This window comes from Poromitra crassiceps (assembly GCF_964638095.1).
Source record: "Poromitra crassiceps genome assembly, chromosome: 1".
In the NCBI taxonomy this organism is placed as follows: Eukaryota; Metazoa; Chordata; class Actinopteri; order Beryciformes; family Melamphaidae; genus Poromitra; species Poromitra crassiceps.
The window spans coordinates 104,348,733-104,366,368 of record NC_139623.1 but is presented as its reverse complement, the minus strand read 5'-3'; the positions used below and the strand labels follow the sequence as shown (position 1 = coordinate 104,366,368).

The window sequence follows — 17,636 nt, the reverse complement described above, 5'->3', positions numbered from 1 at the left end:
CCTGGAAGTAAGTGTTGCTGAAGCTCCCCTGATCTCCTCATTGCATTACTACCTTCACCAAGCCTCCTTCCACTAGATACACATGGGAGAGAGCAACAATGATCCCAGTGAAGAGAATCTGAGTGACTTCATTGAACAGAAAAGTGATAGTGGCGGGCATGTGGAATTCTAGCCCCACTGCTTTTATTCTGTATGGCTGTCGACACAAAATGAATGATTGTATGGACATTTTCTAAAGGCTTCTTTTGGCTGTATGGCTCCAATTCAACCCGTCAGAGTCTGCAGGGTTTCCTTTTGTTTCTTGTAATCCTCCGTTAAGAATCCAGATGAGCAGCCACTTCTTTATGATTGAAAGCAGTATCAACATGGCCACCCTGTTAAGAGCCAGAACATTGTAATGTTAGACTCAGACCATGGAGCAGAATATTCACGGTGGTAGGGGTTTCATGTCCCTCTTCAACGTAATGTTACAGAGGAAGTCATGGCTCGAGGCCTCCCACCAGCATATCTGAAGGCCTTTCATGACAATGACTTGGTCCACAACTTCCATCCACCGCACACAACAAATTATGTCTGTCTGACTAACAAAACATTGTTTGTGTAGTCATTTTAAAATCCAATGTCACACATTAAATAAAAAGGTAAAACAAAGGCAGAGGAAATCAGAAATATGTGCAAAAAGCATTTTTGCATTTAAGTTAAATATCTCCAAGGAACTTAAGGACAAGATTCAAGATAATGGAAAAAATGTCAATAGTGTAGCATTGTATGTACATGTTACTACAGTATAGCCTATCCACAACATTAATTTACAAAATGGAAACAAATTAATTTCACTTTAAGTTGTATTCAGTTGGCCTTTTATAGTGACAGAGGTGATCAAACGTCCCTCTTCAGGGTGTTGTCCTATAGCACCACCATGTGGTGGAGTCAGTCAGCTCTGCACAACACGACCTGGATAAGAGCCAAGAGTAGAGGTAAATCAATCATTACCAATGAAATCTGGTTGTTATAGGCAACTGAATGAGATGGATGAAAAGATGATACTTTCCACTGAGCAAGTTTGAAATCACTATGAGCTGAGATTTTCCTGATGAGCTGTGGGGTTTAGGGGACATGAGATCTCTATGGGACTCATAAGCCAATAGTGGGTTTCAGGGAAGGATGCTTGAGATGTCTGCTCATGTGGGACTCATATGTAGTGAGATAATACTGGGTGTCGGGGGAACCTTCACTGGATGTTTGAGTGACTGTGAAACAGCACCAATAGACCCTTTTCACGGGGGCCATTTTGTGTCAAAAAGGCAGAATAAACACAGGTGCAAGCAAAACACTAATGAGGGTTTCCAAATTCCAATCATGGAAGTTTTTGCTTGCGCCTGCCTTTTCGACACAAAACGGCCCCCGTGAGAAGGGTCTATAGGTCACACAATGCAATGACTTAACTTGATTGCTTGAGTGTCAATTACCACCCTGACCAACATAGGCCTAATACCTAATGGCTAAAAAATATACACAACAGAAAATCTCACCCATCATAAACACAGTCATAGTGTAGCATTATCAGTAGGTATAGCCTACTGTATAAAACACAAATATATTTAAACATCTGCAAATCCCACTATTTAGAACGGGGCCGACTAAACCAATAGGGACCTTCACTATAATCCAGTCAATGATCTGATGATGTAGTGGTAGGCTACTGTAAATAAAACGTGGGTAAAGCATGACATGATACAAACCATTACCACTATGAACAAAAATCAATTTTATTTTCAGAAAAGTATTAACTTATGTTTTCTTAAAACAGGCATTCATAAACATTACACTGTCATCATGGATACCAAGATAGACATAGGCTACAGTTCACCGACACCCATTTGATAAAATTTTGTCCCAAGGACTTCCATATAAGATGTCAGTTTAGTATTAAATTGTGCAACTGTCTATGTTTTCGCCACATAGGGAGATCAAATTGGTGACTGTAAAACCTATGATAACACTCATTTTTATTATGTTGTGGAAATACTTTTGAGTTACAGTTAAATGAAACCCTTATTTTGCCTGGGGACCTTTAAGCCCCTCAGAGGGGGTCTCCTGGTCCCATGCTTGAGAACAACTATAGACCTATCCTCATGTAAACTAGGCTACATCAAATTGATGCCTTTTAAATGATCTACTACTGTATGAATTTATGGAGATTTATGCCAGTCTGAACAGGTGAGTAGTCCTCACAAATAAAAAGATGGGTAACCTGTTTGTAGGTGGATTTACCCTCTACTATTACTACTACGTCCCGTGGCCATATTACTATGAAATCAATAATAACCTATAGGCACCTAGTGTGAAGCGAGCCACACCCCCTTTCAAAGAACGCCATTTTGTTGACATGCACCCTTGCTGCCAATAAATAAGCTCCCTCACAAGCGCTTTAAACCTCAACGTGACCATGTGGCGCGGTGCATAATGAAATAAACATAGCCTGCCCTACATGTATCACCACAATGACGGCGTCGGTAGACAAAAAAAAAAACCCGTCCATGATCGTGATCAATAAAATGGTGTCTTTGGTGTCTCTGGCCACCCATTTCAACAGGAGACTCGCCGATTGACGTCACCGAGCCATCTTTGTCCCCCTAATCCAGGCGACTGTTTATTACACCTTCATTACTGTAGAGACACCGACGGCACCGGGCACTTTATAAGAGCCTGCAGGTGCAGCATCACAGTAGCTATAGGAAGGGGAAAGGGCTTTTATCTAGAGAGGGGGACATTATCTATCTCAGCGGCAAATACAAGCGAGTCCTCCTCCTAGGCAGGAAAGCGCCACAATAAACCTAGCAAGGGGTGCCAGAGGGTAGAGAGGAGCGCAGAAGGCAATCCACTTAATCTACCAGCCACTTACTACGCGCTAACATTTCCAGTCCCGGGATTTCAGAACTACTGCCTAGCCTACTCTACCAGGAAACATGTAAGTTCCACGTTCTTTCAGCTTGTTTTTCTAGGGCCCTGGGTCGTTCATGAGTTGGAATTTCGTATCCGTGACAGGTGTTCTTCATGGATTTATGTCAACTGAATGGGTCGTGGGGTTTTGGCGTAAAGATAGTGAGGTTATAGAGGTTATTGTAGGCTGGTGTAAGAATGCCATGTCGTTAACGTTACTATGGTGATGTTGAATTTAATTTAGTAGCCGTTATCTAACGTTATCTGCTGGATAATGAATATAAAGGTAGCGGTATAGGCTAACGCTTTGGCCTAACCTTGGAGCAGGCGAGAGCATCGGATTTATAGTTGTCAAGGAAATGAACCTTATTTGCGGTGTTTACACGGAAAATTCAAGCCGTAAAGGTTGTTTTTAGGCGTGTTTCTGTTGTCTCTTCCATCTTTCCGCTCCTGCTTTTCGCCGGAGCCGACACGCACGCATTTTCCAGATTGGACTGGTTTGATTTGAACAGGGACGCCGTCTGTGAAATTGCCCACGGGCTAATTCAATGTACATTTTGTCGGACGGCATCATATACAATTTTGTTTTAACGTTAGCATTTACCAACCCGTTTTAGGCCCCAGTCGTGCGTTACTTCACTGGAGGCAACGATTAGGCTCATTTGTAGAGGCAGCAAGGACATCATGTTGAACAAGCCCTATGAGGTTCTAAAGCTTTTACAGCCTATTTACACCGCCTGTTGAACGTTGAATGCTTTTCTTTTCGAGGTGCCCTCCATTGGCCTTCATAAAGAATAGAGCCATATTATTAGCCCTGAATTAGGCTTATAGGCCTAGCTAGTTTACGCGATATTTGTAACCTACAGCGGGGGGTGGGGATAGCCTAGCCTCTTACAGTATGTCGTCGATTCTCGTGCGAGGGCGAACAGCTATATAGCAGGCTATACTTGAGCCTATTTGCTCTTTCAAGAACATCTAAAAGCTATAAAATGTATATCTCCCATTGCTGTATTCATCCCTTGTTGTTTTCGACTGTATAGGATGCAAGTGTGAAGTGTATAGGCTCAGGAAAGATGGCCGTGACAGCCTCGTCGCTGTCAGGTTGTCTATAGCGGGCAACAGTCGGTTAAAACAGCCAAGCTTCGACATGTTATTAAACTGTTGACAACGACATTTCCTCATTGGGGCTAAACGTAAAATTGTCACCAGCATTTGGTCTCAATCTTCCCCAAAGGAACCTCCCCACCCTCGTATAGGCTCACACCATACAGGCCCAGTCGAGTCATGCTCAATCAGGTCTTTAAAAAGACATTATATAGGCCCTTTGTGACCGTCAGAAATAAATAATCAGCCGTGTGGGTTAGGTTACAGTCCAGCAGCCTCAGAGGGAAGCGGGCAGTGACACTGGGAAGAGCGTGGCTGCTGTGGCGCTGTCCAGTGCTGAAACCTCGCTGTCCAGTGCTGAAAGACACAGCGAGCCTTTTCATGTCGGTGACCACCCAAACAGAAACGCATTAAACCCGTGGGCTGGGGACCCCCCATTTGAAAAGGTTTTGTTCAAAGGAAGCCCATCTGCCATCTGAGGGTATTTTTGTTAATTTTTAATAGCATAGCTGTCTATACTCTATACTGTAGGTGGGTTGGGGTCAGTTACTACTATGATCAACATAGTCAACACATTTCCTTCTTGGTTTAACCTCTAATAAGTGAAATGATAGCTAAATTAAACTATTGTTTAATTTACTAGTGACCCCATAAACCAAGGCTCTCAGAGGTCCCTGGACCCCACTTGGGGAACCACTGGGCTAGACTATTTTTATAGGCTCTGTCTTGGAAGAGATTTGATTAGCAGTCATAGCCTATATTTGACATTGGCAGTGGACTCAGTTACCGTAGTTCTTGTCTATGTTGTAGTCACAGTGAGAGGAATGTGAAAGCCTGCTGACCCAACCTGCCAGCTCTATTAGCAGCTACTCTATTATGCCTAATCAGGGACCCAAATGAGCACCATAGCACTGTCTATAGACTCTCTATCACATCAGATTATGTGACATAGCGCTGTCATCGGGTGCCCTTTCATGTCATTGGTATCAAATGTTAATTACTGTTACTTTTGTGATATTCAGTTAGTTGTTTGGCCTGATCTGGCAATAGGGTGAAAATGACTTGGGCCTCTCGTTATCACCACACACAAAACCAGTAGCAGGATTTAGGCTCTGTTTTTGTCAAAAGAGTGGGATTTAATGGGCAACAGTGTCATGTTGCTACACAAAGAAGATTTTGAGAGATTTTCGTTGGCCTGTAACTTCCATTCCTTTAGCATTAACAGTGGCTACTGGCTGCTAGTTGCAAAAGCAATCTATATCAAACAACCAATGTAATTGTAAAAGAAGCATATATGGATAATTATAATGCATTGTAAGAAATATCACATTGGATAATGTGTGTTTGGGCTGGTTTGGAAGTCATAGTGACCTACAACACCATCAAGAGAATATTTCTAAAGGATTTGTTGTCACTTGAGGATTAGTTGTGTATGTGTGTGGGGGGGGGGGGGGGGGGTGCGCATGCACGTGTGCATTTAAAGGTGACCTTTATACAGAGTTTTGTCTCACAGTACTACAGGAACGTAGTCACAAGTACGATACGCTTATCAAGTCGAGTCAAGTTTTTTGTATAGCCCTAATTCATATAAGCATGTCTCTGAGGGCTTTACAGAGAATATGTCTAACTAAAGTCTAGCTAAGCACTATCAATAAACATGATTAAACAATCTTATATTAGAGAGGGAGGGGAGGGGGAGAGAAGTTGAGAGAATGGGGGTGAGATGGGACCGAGAGAAGGGAGAGAACATGGGGGAGGGAGGGGGAGAAGAGAGAGAGCAGAACAATCAGTGTATCCTGGGGCTGGGCGATACGTTTGAAATCAATATCACGGTAATCACAAGCATCAGTTTCAATACCAATGTATATCACAAGGTTCATGTAGTAAGTAAAGTCACGTTTAGTAATCCAGTTATATAATTACCTGGTAATTGTCATATCATCACAATATGTGACCTGCTCTATCAAAATCAGTCACATTGACCCCAAAACACATTTTGAGTTTTATGTTTTATGTCACCGCTTTATGTCGTGACTGTTTCCAAACTATGTTTTTGAGAAAAACCACCACAAAGATTGACAAGGTAGGCTAGTTCTGCTGGTAACTCTACATTTATTAGCTTCAAAACTATATTTAACATTTTAATTTCACAATAATCTTTACACAGAATGAAAGCCAAGGCTTTATTTTGCTAATCTGGTGAAACCCCAAAACAGCCAAAATCAATATTTTTTCATAAAATCACATTTCTACACAAACGGGCTAGTGCTACATGTGACTGATTTGGTCAGAGCAGGTCACATGATACCACTGAAAGACAACAAACCTTCAAATTAGTTGAAAATTAAGTGAATTTAGATTGTGTTTCCTATTATTTTGATATTTATTAGCATACTCTTCTGTTTGCTTTGTATTGGTGGTAATGATGCTTGCAATGAAAGACCTACACCACATGTACCTATTTTGCATTTCAGGGAAGATATTCATTATAGTCTTTAATGTGGAAAAGCCTACATCATTCAAATCTCCTTTGGGAATAACAAAAAAGGAAAAGACAGAAGAAGCCAGTAATAAAATCAACTTAACATGTGTAGTAGCACATGTACTGTAAGGTGCTTGCAGGTAACTCAACATGTGTAGTAGCACATGTACTGTACGGTGCTTGCAGGTAACTCAACATGTGTAGTAGCACATGTACTGTAAAGTGCTTGCAGGTAACTCAACATGTGTAGTAGCACATGTACTGTAAGGTGCTTGCAGGTAACTCAACATGTGTAGTAGCACATGTACTGTAAAGTGCTTGCAGGTAACTCAACATGTGTAGTAGCACATGTACTGTAAGGTGCTTGCAGGTAACTCAACATGTGTAGTAGCACATGTACTGTAAAGTGCTTGCAGGTAACTCAACATGTGTAGTAGCACATGTACTGTAAAGTGCTTGCAGGTAACTCAACATGTGTAGTAGCACATGTACTGTAAGGTGCTTGCAGGTAACTCAACATGTGTAGTAGCACATGTACTGTAAGGTGCTTGCAGGTAACTCAACATGTGTAGTAGGGGTGCTCCGATCCGGCTAAGCCACGATCCGATCCGATTCCGATTCCTGGGGTCACGATCCGATTCCAGAATCGATTCTTGATTCCAACGATTCTCGATTCCAGAATCTAGAATCGATTCTCAATTATGTAGTTTTATATTGCAATAACACACAAAGGTAAATATAAGACAAAAAATGACAAATGTATTAATGCTGAACTTCAAATTCAACTTCTGTATTACAGTCAGGGCCTAAATTCATTTAGCAAACTAGGGGGGAATTCCCCCCTTATGTTCTTCAGATAAGATGGATTTATAGGCTGGGGGGGATCTGTAGACTTTGAGAAGGATTTCTAGATTTTGGGGGGAATACATTAAGAATACATTGAGTTCTTAAGTGAAGAGGTGGTGGCACCGTGGCAGTACAGTACACAAATTACATGAACATTTGGACATTTATTCAGCCGGTATCTTGCATGTTGCATTCAGGTGCACTGTAATTCTTTTTTTTTTTTTTTTTTTTACGATTTTAAGAATCGATTCTTGGGAGTTTGGAATCGATCCAGGAATCGTGGCATTAAGAATCGCGATCCTTTCAGAATCTATTTTTTGGAGCACCTCTAATGTGTAGTAGCACATGTACTCTAAGGTGCTTGCAGGTAACTCAACATGTGTAGTAGCACATGTACTGTAAAGTGCTTGCAGGTAACTCAACATGTGTAGTAGCACATGTACTGTAAAGTGCTTGCAGGTAACTCAACATGTGTAGTAGCACATGTACTGTAAGGTGCTTGCAGGTAACTCAACATGTGTAGTAGCACATGTACTGTAAAGTGCTTGCAGGTAACTCAACATGTGTAGTAGCACATGTACTGTAAAGTGCTTGCAGGTAACTCAACATGTGTAGTAGCACATGTACTGTAAGGTGCTTGCAGGTTGGGATGGGATCTTAAAAATGTCTATCAATCCCAGGAATGTTCAGATAATACAACTACAGCCTCTTGCATTTCAGGTATAGGAAAACACATAACAAAATGCATTTCCTTCTGTAATGTTGGAAAAACAAAGAAAATAGCCTACACTAATGATCAAATAATAGCTTTATAGTAATATAATACACGTTTTTAGTAAATAAGAATCTATATGCCCAGTCTATTTATTTATAGGCCCAGCCGTTACACAACATTGTGCTCTGTTTTTGATTCAATCACCAGTCTTGTCTGCACAAGTTATAATAGGCTTCTGCCTATTATAGTTAGGCGGTTCATTTGACCGACATGGACTCTTGGTATAAAATATAAAAAAGTATGTCTTTTTCCACGACAGAATCACTGCAATTCTTAGGTAATCAATTGCACATTCAAGTGTTTCTCTACTTTTGTTATAGGCAGTTATATATTTCTGGCGCATTTGTCTTTCTGTTGCACAGAGCAGACAGGGAGGCATTTTTCACAGAGCTTTCCGTTTCCAATGGTGAATCACACCTTCAGTTAAGTCCCTTACTGAAGCTTCATTATCGAGGCAAAGTGCATCAAAAAGACTGGGAGGTACAGTATGACATGACAAATCAACAATCATTTGGATTCATTTTGTGAGGAAATGTATTCATCCTGACTGTCGTTTCCAGCAGCGACAGCTGGACTTATTTGTCTTGGAGCCATACAAATCTTACAAATCCTGCAAATTGGAACTGATTCCGATTCGGATTTTAGACCAAATTCTCAATACTGACCCTTAAATGTGTTTGGCAGAGCAGTCTTTACCGGCATTAAGCAGAAAGCGTATAGGTTTGGTTAATATAGGCATCTTCATTGGCAGTCTGTTCTATGACTCTGTAGTTAACCAATGAAATGTTAATTATTTTTGGCTTTCGATCTTGAGCATAGCCATCACTATACCACTGACACTGGCATGTCTCATAACATTCTCCTGTATCTCCCACTATACTGTTCAGATCACAGCATAACTCCACAGACATTTAACATTTTAATCATTTCGTTGTAGAAAGCATCTAATCTTTTGTGTAAAATGTAGAAATTGTGTTGTTAAGTACTGTAGAGGATGCATTTTCAGGCTGTTTCTGAAATTATTAATCATTACATTCTGACAGCCACTAGAGTTTAGATGCAATCACAAAACCGACGCACTGTTGATGCTCCAGTTTTGTTGGTTTGCTCCCTTCCGCATGCAGGGAGGTCACAGTGACAGTGCAGGGTCACAGCATGCAGAGAGGTCACAGTGACAGTGCAGGGTCACAGCATGCAGAGAGGTCACAGTGACAGTGCAGGGTCACAGCATGCAGAGAGGTCACAGTGACAGTGCAGGGTCACAGCATGCAGAGAGGTCACAGTGACAGTGCAGGGTCACAGCATGCAGAGAGGTCACAGTGACAGTGCAGGGTCACAGCATGCAGAGAGGTCACAGTGACAGTGCAGGGTCACAGCATGCAGAGAGGTCACAGTGACAGTGCAGGGTCACAGCATGCAGAGAGGTCACAGTGACAGTGCAGGGTCACAGCATGCAGAGAGGTCACAGTGACAGTGCAGGGCCACAGCATGCAGAGAGGTCACAGTGACAGTGACAGTGCAGGGTTGGCTACACAGCAAAAACATCAGCGTTAATTTGACTTAAGAGTGTGAAAAGCAACACTGTGCCAGTGGTTATATAAGTCCACACCCATCAGAGGCAATTTTAACGCTTTAAGATATAGATTTGAACACCTGGCCCAAAGCCATATCAGTGCTATGAGAGGACAGGCAGCTCTCCAACCAACGCTTGTTAGCTGCAAAACATGGCCCAATTTGCTGTGTACCTGCAGCTCTGGAGTCAAGGTCTTGCTCAAGGACACTTCAGCAGTGACAGTGTGGAAGTTTGCTTATTAAATATCTGCAGCATAGAATCCCACATCTTGCGTTTGAATGCCCTCTATCGAATAATAATACCGTCATGCAACAGTCTGTGTAGGAGTCGGACAAGGTACACGGACACCTGTGGGGATACTGTCAGAAATATTTAAGACCAAACAACATAAATCAGTATTCATACATTCGTGAAGTTGGTAACACTTTATAATACCTATACACTATAAAGCATTAATAAAGCATTAGTAAATACTTAATTAATCATTTATAAAGCATTATTCATACATCGCTAAGCATTAGTAACACAGTTATAAACGTTTTATTCCTGATTAATAACCTAATCTCTAATGTGTTTAATGATTGTATTCTCATACTTTGTCAATGATAGATTCACCATTTCTAAATAGGTATTATATCAATTACAAACCATCTATTTAGGAGTTGTTAATGGTTCATAAGATCATTTAGAAAGTGTAAGTAAATGATTAAACAACTATTTATATGTATGTACATTTTTGTGTACATTTGTACACATGATTTAGACATGGTTAGTGAGTGTTAATAGATAGTTTATAAACACTTATTTATACTCAAACCCATGATTAATTAAGGTAGTTACTAGTCATTACTTAAGTATTTTGTGTGAGCCCATCTAAAGTGAGGACTCTCTATGCCTTATAAAGCATTTAATAAATTAGATAATTTTCAATTTTCAATAGAAGGTCTCGGCTGACCTTGACCAATGGAGGCAGATGTCTGAATGCCCAAATGGCCAGGGGGGTGATTCTGAGAGATGTATATTTCACTCAGGGTTTTGTGTCTCTAAGAGGGTCAGAATTGCATGATGGGACAAAAATGCAAATTAAGCCTCCCAGAGCCTTCTAAAGAGCCAATAGGAGGTTTTCTTGAATAACTCATCGCTTATCCAAGAAGTGAGCATGGGCTTTCGAACGAAACCATCCATGAGTCTCTAGGACCTCGAGAAGTGGGTGAAATTGACATTTTTGTGTATTTTTATAGGTTTGTCAACGGTGTAATAATTATTTATCCATGGGGTTACTCCCCTAAGGGTTTGCGGATGGGGCAGTTCACTTGAGATCAACTGTGAGTTTCTTTTTTTGGGGGGAAATAGGAGAATTGGGGGGGTTTCAGTTTGAAAAGTGATCATTATTACTTTACTTACACTTTCTAAATGATCTTAAGAACCATTAACAACGGTTTGTAATTGATATAATACTTATTTATAAATGGTGAATCTATCATTTACAAAGTATGAGAATACAATCATTAAACACATTACAGATTAGGTTATTAATCGGGAATCAAATGTTTATAACTGTGTTTATGACTTACTTACTAATGCTTAATAATGTATGAATGAAGGTGCGTTCACACCGACATATTAAAAGTTTTTCGCTGGCATCAAGTTTACATACAAAGTCAATGCAAACGAGCGATTGATATTCGCCCGGGAGAAAAATCGCTGGGCGTCCAAGCGACAGAGACAGAGCGATAGGGCGAAAATTTGCTCGTCGCCCGAAATGAAATATCCCAACTCGAGCGAAATTTCGCTGGCATCAGTTGCTCACTGTTCAACGCTGATTGGCTGCCGTGTGAGAGTGAGTCAAGGATCACACTAGCTTGGAACAAACCGCTGGTTTATTGTGTGGCAACAAACCGCATTGACAACTGATTGACAAGCTGACATGAAGTGAAGTCTGTACTACCGGTATAGAGCTCGCGTTAGGAGCACGCTGATAGGTTTAGCTTGTAGACAACTACGGTGGCTCGTAGTGGACAAACATCATGACATTGCGTAACGTTATAGCCCCCAGATGTCCGTCAATTCGTGTGCCTGTTGACGAGCGATTTAAACACAGCGACAGAGCGATTCCAAAGGGTTGAATCGAGCGACAGAGCGAAAAATAAATATCTCGATGTGAACACAGCTTAATGCTTTATAAATGATGAGTTCATGGGGAATCAAGTATTTACTAATGCTTTATTAATGCTTTATAGTGTATAGTTATTATAAAGGGTTACCGTGAAGTTTTATGCCTCCGAACACTTCGGCCAACTTTTCTAGAAATCAAACAAAAAAGACAACGAGTGACCCACTCAGTAATCTTGCTATGCCATTATGATCTTTGGACTGAGACTGATGTGAACAAACATAACTTCACTCACACACTGTAAGATTTTAAATTTACATCCTCATTATTTATGAGCACATTACACATCTGAAATATGCCAAAAGCGGTGAATACATGAACTGCTGAATTTTCTTCTTTTTGTGTGTCCAACCAGAAAAAAATATGGAGAGAGAAAAAAGATAAAGTATGAGGCAGACTTCAAAGATAAATGCTGTGAAATAGAAATAGCCTAAAAATAAAAATAAATATTTAATTGCCTGCCTCATTCATTCTGCCTATAGTGGTGTGTTATTGCAGCTTTTTAAGCCTTTTCTTGGTTGGTATGTTCATAGGCGATTGTACGTTGGTGCACCGGATGCACGTGCAACCCCTAGTGGCCAGATTATTTTTTATTTTATGTTGACATATAAACGATAGTTGATGAGGGCCGGCTCACACTACAGGCGAAATAGCCTCCTGCCTGGGGCGCCAGTTCGGCTAGGGCGCTCTGTAGCCCTCACAAAACAACAACAAACAAACCAAAATAGCGCCCCCTCCTTTTCCCGCACCGGTAGGACATGGTTGTTTGTCCGTTGCAGAGGGCAGAGCAGAGCAAGGAACTAAGCATTCTACACTGAAACGGATATTAGTGTGATGGGTATATATACCACTCTCATAACATGTGTGTATCACTTAGGGCAGGGGTGGGCAACTATTTTTCATGGGGGGGCACAGATTGTTGCCGGGGGCCGAACAAATATTTTTCATGCCGTAACCCATGGATGGGCAACTTTGATGATAGAGAGGGCCACAAAAAATGTCCTCGCTACCAGGTTTTGCTAAGGCCGAACGGCACCAGCGCGAAAAATTTGGGGCATTTGAAGGCAGGTTTAGAGGAATAACTAATTTTAAATTAACAGTTGTGATGTCATTATTCAGTCTTAACACATTCACTGCCAGACATTTTTTTTTTACTGTAGTTAGCTTCTGCCAGAGGGGTTTTTTGAGGATTCTGGCTCATCTTTCAAGACCCGAGGATTCTTTTCTGCTAAGATTTTGTGAACACACAATATCTCAAAAGAACTAATAGAATGTGTGCTTTCTCTGTCTAAAAGAGTTAGTTTGTAGAGTTAGTAGTTATGTAAGCATTAGCAGTTGAATACAGCATGGTTTCAGCGTCAGAAAAATTATTCAGAGATAAACGGCTTTTTGTGAAATTCGATAGAACAGTCACTTTAACCATTCATTTTTGGCATCAGTAAGACGTCAGACATCTAAACAATAGTTTTGAACAGTAATTTCCTCCATAACAGCAGGAAACCCCCCTCTGCTTCCAACTCCTCCCTCCGTGGGCGTTCTTCTTGGCTGCAGCGGCCGTCACAAGCTTGTCACCAGTCTCACTGCTTTGCTGCTGCTGCTGCCTGTCTGCGCGGCCGCTGTTTGAGGAAGTCTGGATGGACTCGCTCGCTTCTTGGAGTTTTGGTTGAGAGAAGCTTTTGCGATTCTGGTCATATTTATGCTGCGTGTTTCAAAGTGTGTTCCACCTGTAATCTATTATGCAAATTTGCAATCCCGCATCGCCAGCAATCAGCGCGAAAACGAAAGCGTTTTCCCCCATCCATTTTCATGAGAATGGCTGCTTTTTGCTTGCCTTCCTCTAGTCAGGAGAGCACTGTCGCCACTTAGTGGGTCGGTGGAATGGGTTGTAAACGTTCGGTGGCTCCAATAATTATATAAGAGATGTAAAAGGGTTAGATGCACATCCCACGGTCAAAATTTTTTTTTTCATTTTTTTGACGTATTAATACGTCATTGGCAGTCAACCGTTGGATTATTTTTGACGTATTAATACGTCATTGGCAGTGAACGTGTTAACCACCAATATATTTGATGCTTTTCTCACTCACTCCTATGTCACCACCTGCTCTCAGGGCTTGAAATTTACTTTTTTTACCAGCTGCCAATATGGCTGCTAGATTTTAAAGTTACCAGCCAATTAGAATTTCCACTAGCCGAAATGTTTTTCTTGAAATAAACCAGAATATGAGTGGGTTAATTTAAGCATAAGTATCAGTAAGTGGCCCGGGATGATCAAAGCCTGTGTTGAGGGTCACACGAACAAAAATGCACTCTTGAAGCTAAATAAATCCAAAACCAATGAGTTAATTATTTAAATTTCTACTTCAATGTAGCCTTTTAGTCATAAAGATTATTGAAAGATATTCCATATTCCAGACTGAAATGCAATAACAGAAGTGGAGTATTGGCCAGAATGACATGAACATTTGGACAAATGGTATCTTGCATGTTGCGTTCAGGTGCACTGTAAAAAAGGTGGCGCCCGAGGGCCGCATGCGGCCCGCGGGCCGTATTTTGTCCCATGTGTGACTTAGGGTGTCGAGTCATAGTCTATTTTTTTATTTGTCTATATTGAATGTTCCAAAACTGCATGTTTAACTAAGAATAGGCTAATGATTATTTCCACTCACCACTTATTTAATGTGGTTACTTTACTTTGTGGTCAAAAGTTTGGAAGGAACAATGCATGCTGGGGGATATGCAAATGTGTTTGTCCAATGGGTCCAATGGAATTGCTCTCTGTCAGAACTTGCTTGGATGTCCTGATGTTGGTTTAGTAGCAAAAGTAAACACAAGTTAATAGCAGCATTCACTATAGACTCTTTAGTGAATGCTTTCCACAAAATCATGAACAATGAAGAAAAACCAGAAGGAATACAGTTCCACTTTTACCAAATAAACCAAAATTGATGTTCTGCGACAAGTTATATCATATCTATTCTACTAGCCTCTTCATTTTGCTCTCAGAGTCAGTGCACCAGATTAATGCATTTTACTTTAAAATTTACAAAATTTCTTTGTCCAGGGGGGGCACAAGCCCCCCCTAGATAAACCCCTGTCGGAGTATTATTATCTTCTTGCTGGTGCAACCCCTGTTTGGAAAGCCTACAATCGCCTATGGGTATGTTATATATATAACTGCTACGTATTTGTGTTTTCCTTGTCAGGTCTGCCCCAGCCGCTGGTGCCCCTGCAGATGGGAACCAGCCTCCCAACCTCACCAGCAACCGTCGCCTGCAACAGACGCAGGCACAGGTGGACGAGGTGAGTCCACGTCCTGCTTAACCCAAAAGTCACATGTTATCGGGCTCTGATGTAGATGTTTTTAACGTTGTTCAGGAGTCACCTACTGGTAACCAAGTCCTTTCTGCCTGCTCACATCAAAACAATAGCAAAACAATATTTCTTGGTTAAGAATGGATTTGAATTGGGTTTGTCTAAGGGTGCTTTCACACCTACCTCGTTTGGTCCGGACTTTCGGACTTTCCAGTTTGATCCGGACCAAAATGGCAGGTGTGAAACCTCCCCCGGACCACGGTGCGGACCAAATGCCCGGTCCTTTGTCCGATGAAAAGAGGTGGTCTCGGTCCGGACCAAGCTGGACCATGGTGCAGTTCGCTTGCAGTGTGAAAGCATTTTTTTGATAGTTCGGACTTTAGGACCAAATACAGGAAGTTTCAACAAGCTATTATCAGAGGAATCATGAGAAATGAGCCGTGGGAGCACATGGGGAGAGGAGGAGAGCAAGTTTGTAATTGAAATATGGTCCGACAACGGGAGAGTGTGCTGCATGTCACCCAAAATAGTCCATTAATTATTAATTATCCGACAACGCGTACTGGCCGATATGAATGGAGTGATAAGATGCTGATAACGCTGATTGAATGGGGAGACAGCAGCCAAATCGGGTGGACAGACGCACCGTGCGCAAAAGAATGACAGGCAATCCAGTCGGCTAAAGGTGGATATTTTATGGAGATAGGTGGTGCTTTTATGTTGAATTGAATGTATTGAACAGTCTCTCCTAACGATCCATAAATCGTAATTAGCCGTTTATTGTTCTAGGCTTGTATCGCTGCCGACAAGGAAGGCAGCATTAAACTGACAGATTTCTGAAGTTTGGTGTAAAATATGCGCTCCATGCAACTGAGAACGGTAGCCTACACTCTAAACGCTGGCAGCCTGGCATTCTTCAGCTTTGAGTTTGGATGGCAGTAGCCTATTGTAGTTATAAAATGTCTGATTTGGTAGTTTTGCAATTGGTGTGAGTCAACCTCCAAAATGCTGGGGGAATAACGTGATCCTCCCATACGCTACGTCCTGCCAGTCAAACTCCTCGCTGTCAGGTGAAAAGAAGCGCTGGTGACTGCACATGTATCGGAGGAAGCATGTGCTAGTCTACAACTCTCCCCAGATCGGCAGAGGGGGTGGAGCAATGATCGGGTACAATTGGGGAGAAAATGGAAGAAAAATGTGAAATATGGGAGGGCCTTCCTAAACTTGGGAGGGTTTTACCTAACTAATCCTCAGAATCTGCAGAATTGGTGCGGCATATTTTGAGATTATTATTTAAAAAATGTGTAGCCATTGTGTTGGACCAGCTGTCTTAACTTACAAAGCAACACATACTGTATATAAAAGGGTCAGGCAGCGTTCTGCTGGAGCTTTGCAGAGAGTTGATAGCTGAATGCACTGCTTCTCTCTGTCACCTCTCTGCATGTCTCTCCCCAGGTGGTGGACATCATGCGTGTAAACGTTGATAAGGTTCTGGAGCGTGATCAGAAACTGTCAGAACTGGATGATAGGGCCGATGCCCTGCAGGCTGGAGCCTCTCAGTTTGAGACCAGTGCTGCAAAACTGAAGAATAAATACTGGTGGAAGAATGCCAAGGTGAGGACACACAAAGGCCTTATTAAGTATTGCATTTTAGGACATCGCATTATCAATATTGTTGGTTGTTTGTATTTTATCATTGAAAGTCTCATTTTTTGTTTGTGTAGAAATTCTACATAACAGCATGATGTACTTAGTCAGTGATGTCACTAGATGACAAAATCCAGCACTCCTCTTCCTCTTCCACTATGGAATGATGCCAAATATTGTGACAGCACTAGAGTTTGAACCAGCCGTGATGTATTTAACTGTAGGGTTAGCTGGCAGTGGACCATCTCACACTGTGTGGACATGAGTCATACTAATAGAGATACCGTAGGGAACATTTTAATGTGATACTGACAATCAGAGCTTCTCTGGGCTAAACTGCCTCTGACATCACCCAGGTTGCCTTTGCCCTGGTTGATGGTTATTTGTGCTTTCAGGAATGAAATGTTACAGCATAACTATAACTATAACTATGGTTATAGTGAATTGGAGATTATCTACCTATGATACAAATGACATTTATTGAAATGCTTACAGCAATCCCAGATGTTAGTCCTTTTCTAACAATTGCTTTCCACTGTCTTTAGATGATGATTATCCTGGGTGTGATATGCCTGATTGTCCTCATCGTCATTATTGGTAAGGGTCAATGATTGTTTTATATGTATATCAAATGAGGGTATATGCCAGTGGTTCTCAAAGTGGGGTCCGGGGACTCTCAGGGGTCCTTGAGGGGGTTCCAGGGTGTCCCCAGCAAAAAGGGTAATAATTTATTTTCAATAGAATTCCAACCATAAGTAACACAATAACATAATGTATG

General features: G+C 41.4%; 1 protein-coding gene across 1 annotated transcript; it reads left to right on the top strand.

Moving 5' to 3' along the window:
* Window positions 1-2,870: 2,870 nt before the first annotated feature.
* Window positions 2,871-17,469, top strand: vamp2 (vesicle-associated membrane protein 2; the record flags this gene model as incomplete). Its single annotated transcript, XM_083632256.1, has 4 exons — window positions 2,871-2,971; window positions 15,103-15,199; window positions 16,667-16,825; window positions 17,404-17,469. Coding segments are annotated over exons 1-4 (324 nt in total). The 5' UTR covers window positions 2,871-2,969.
* Between the last annotated feature and the right edge of the window lie 167 nt (window positions 17,470-17,636).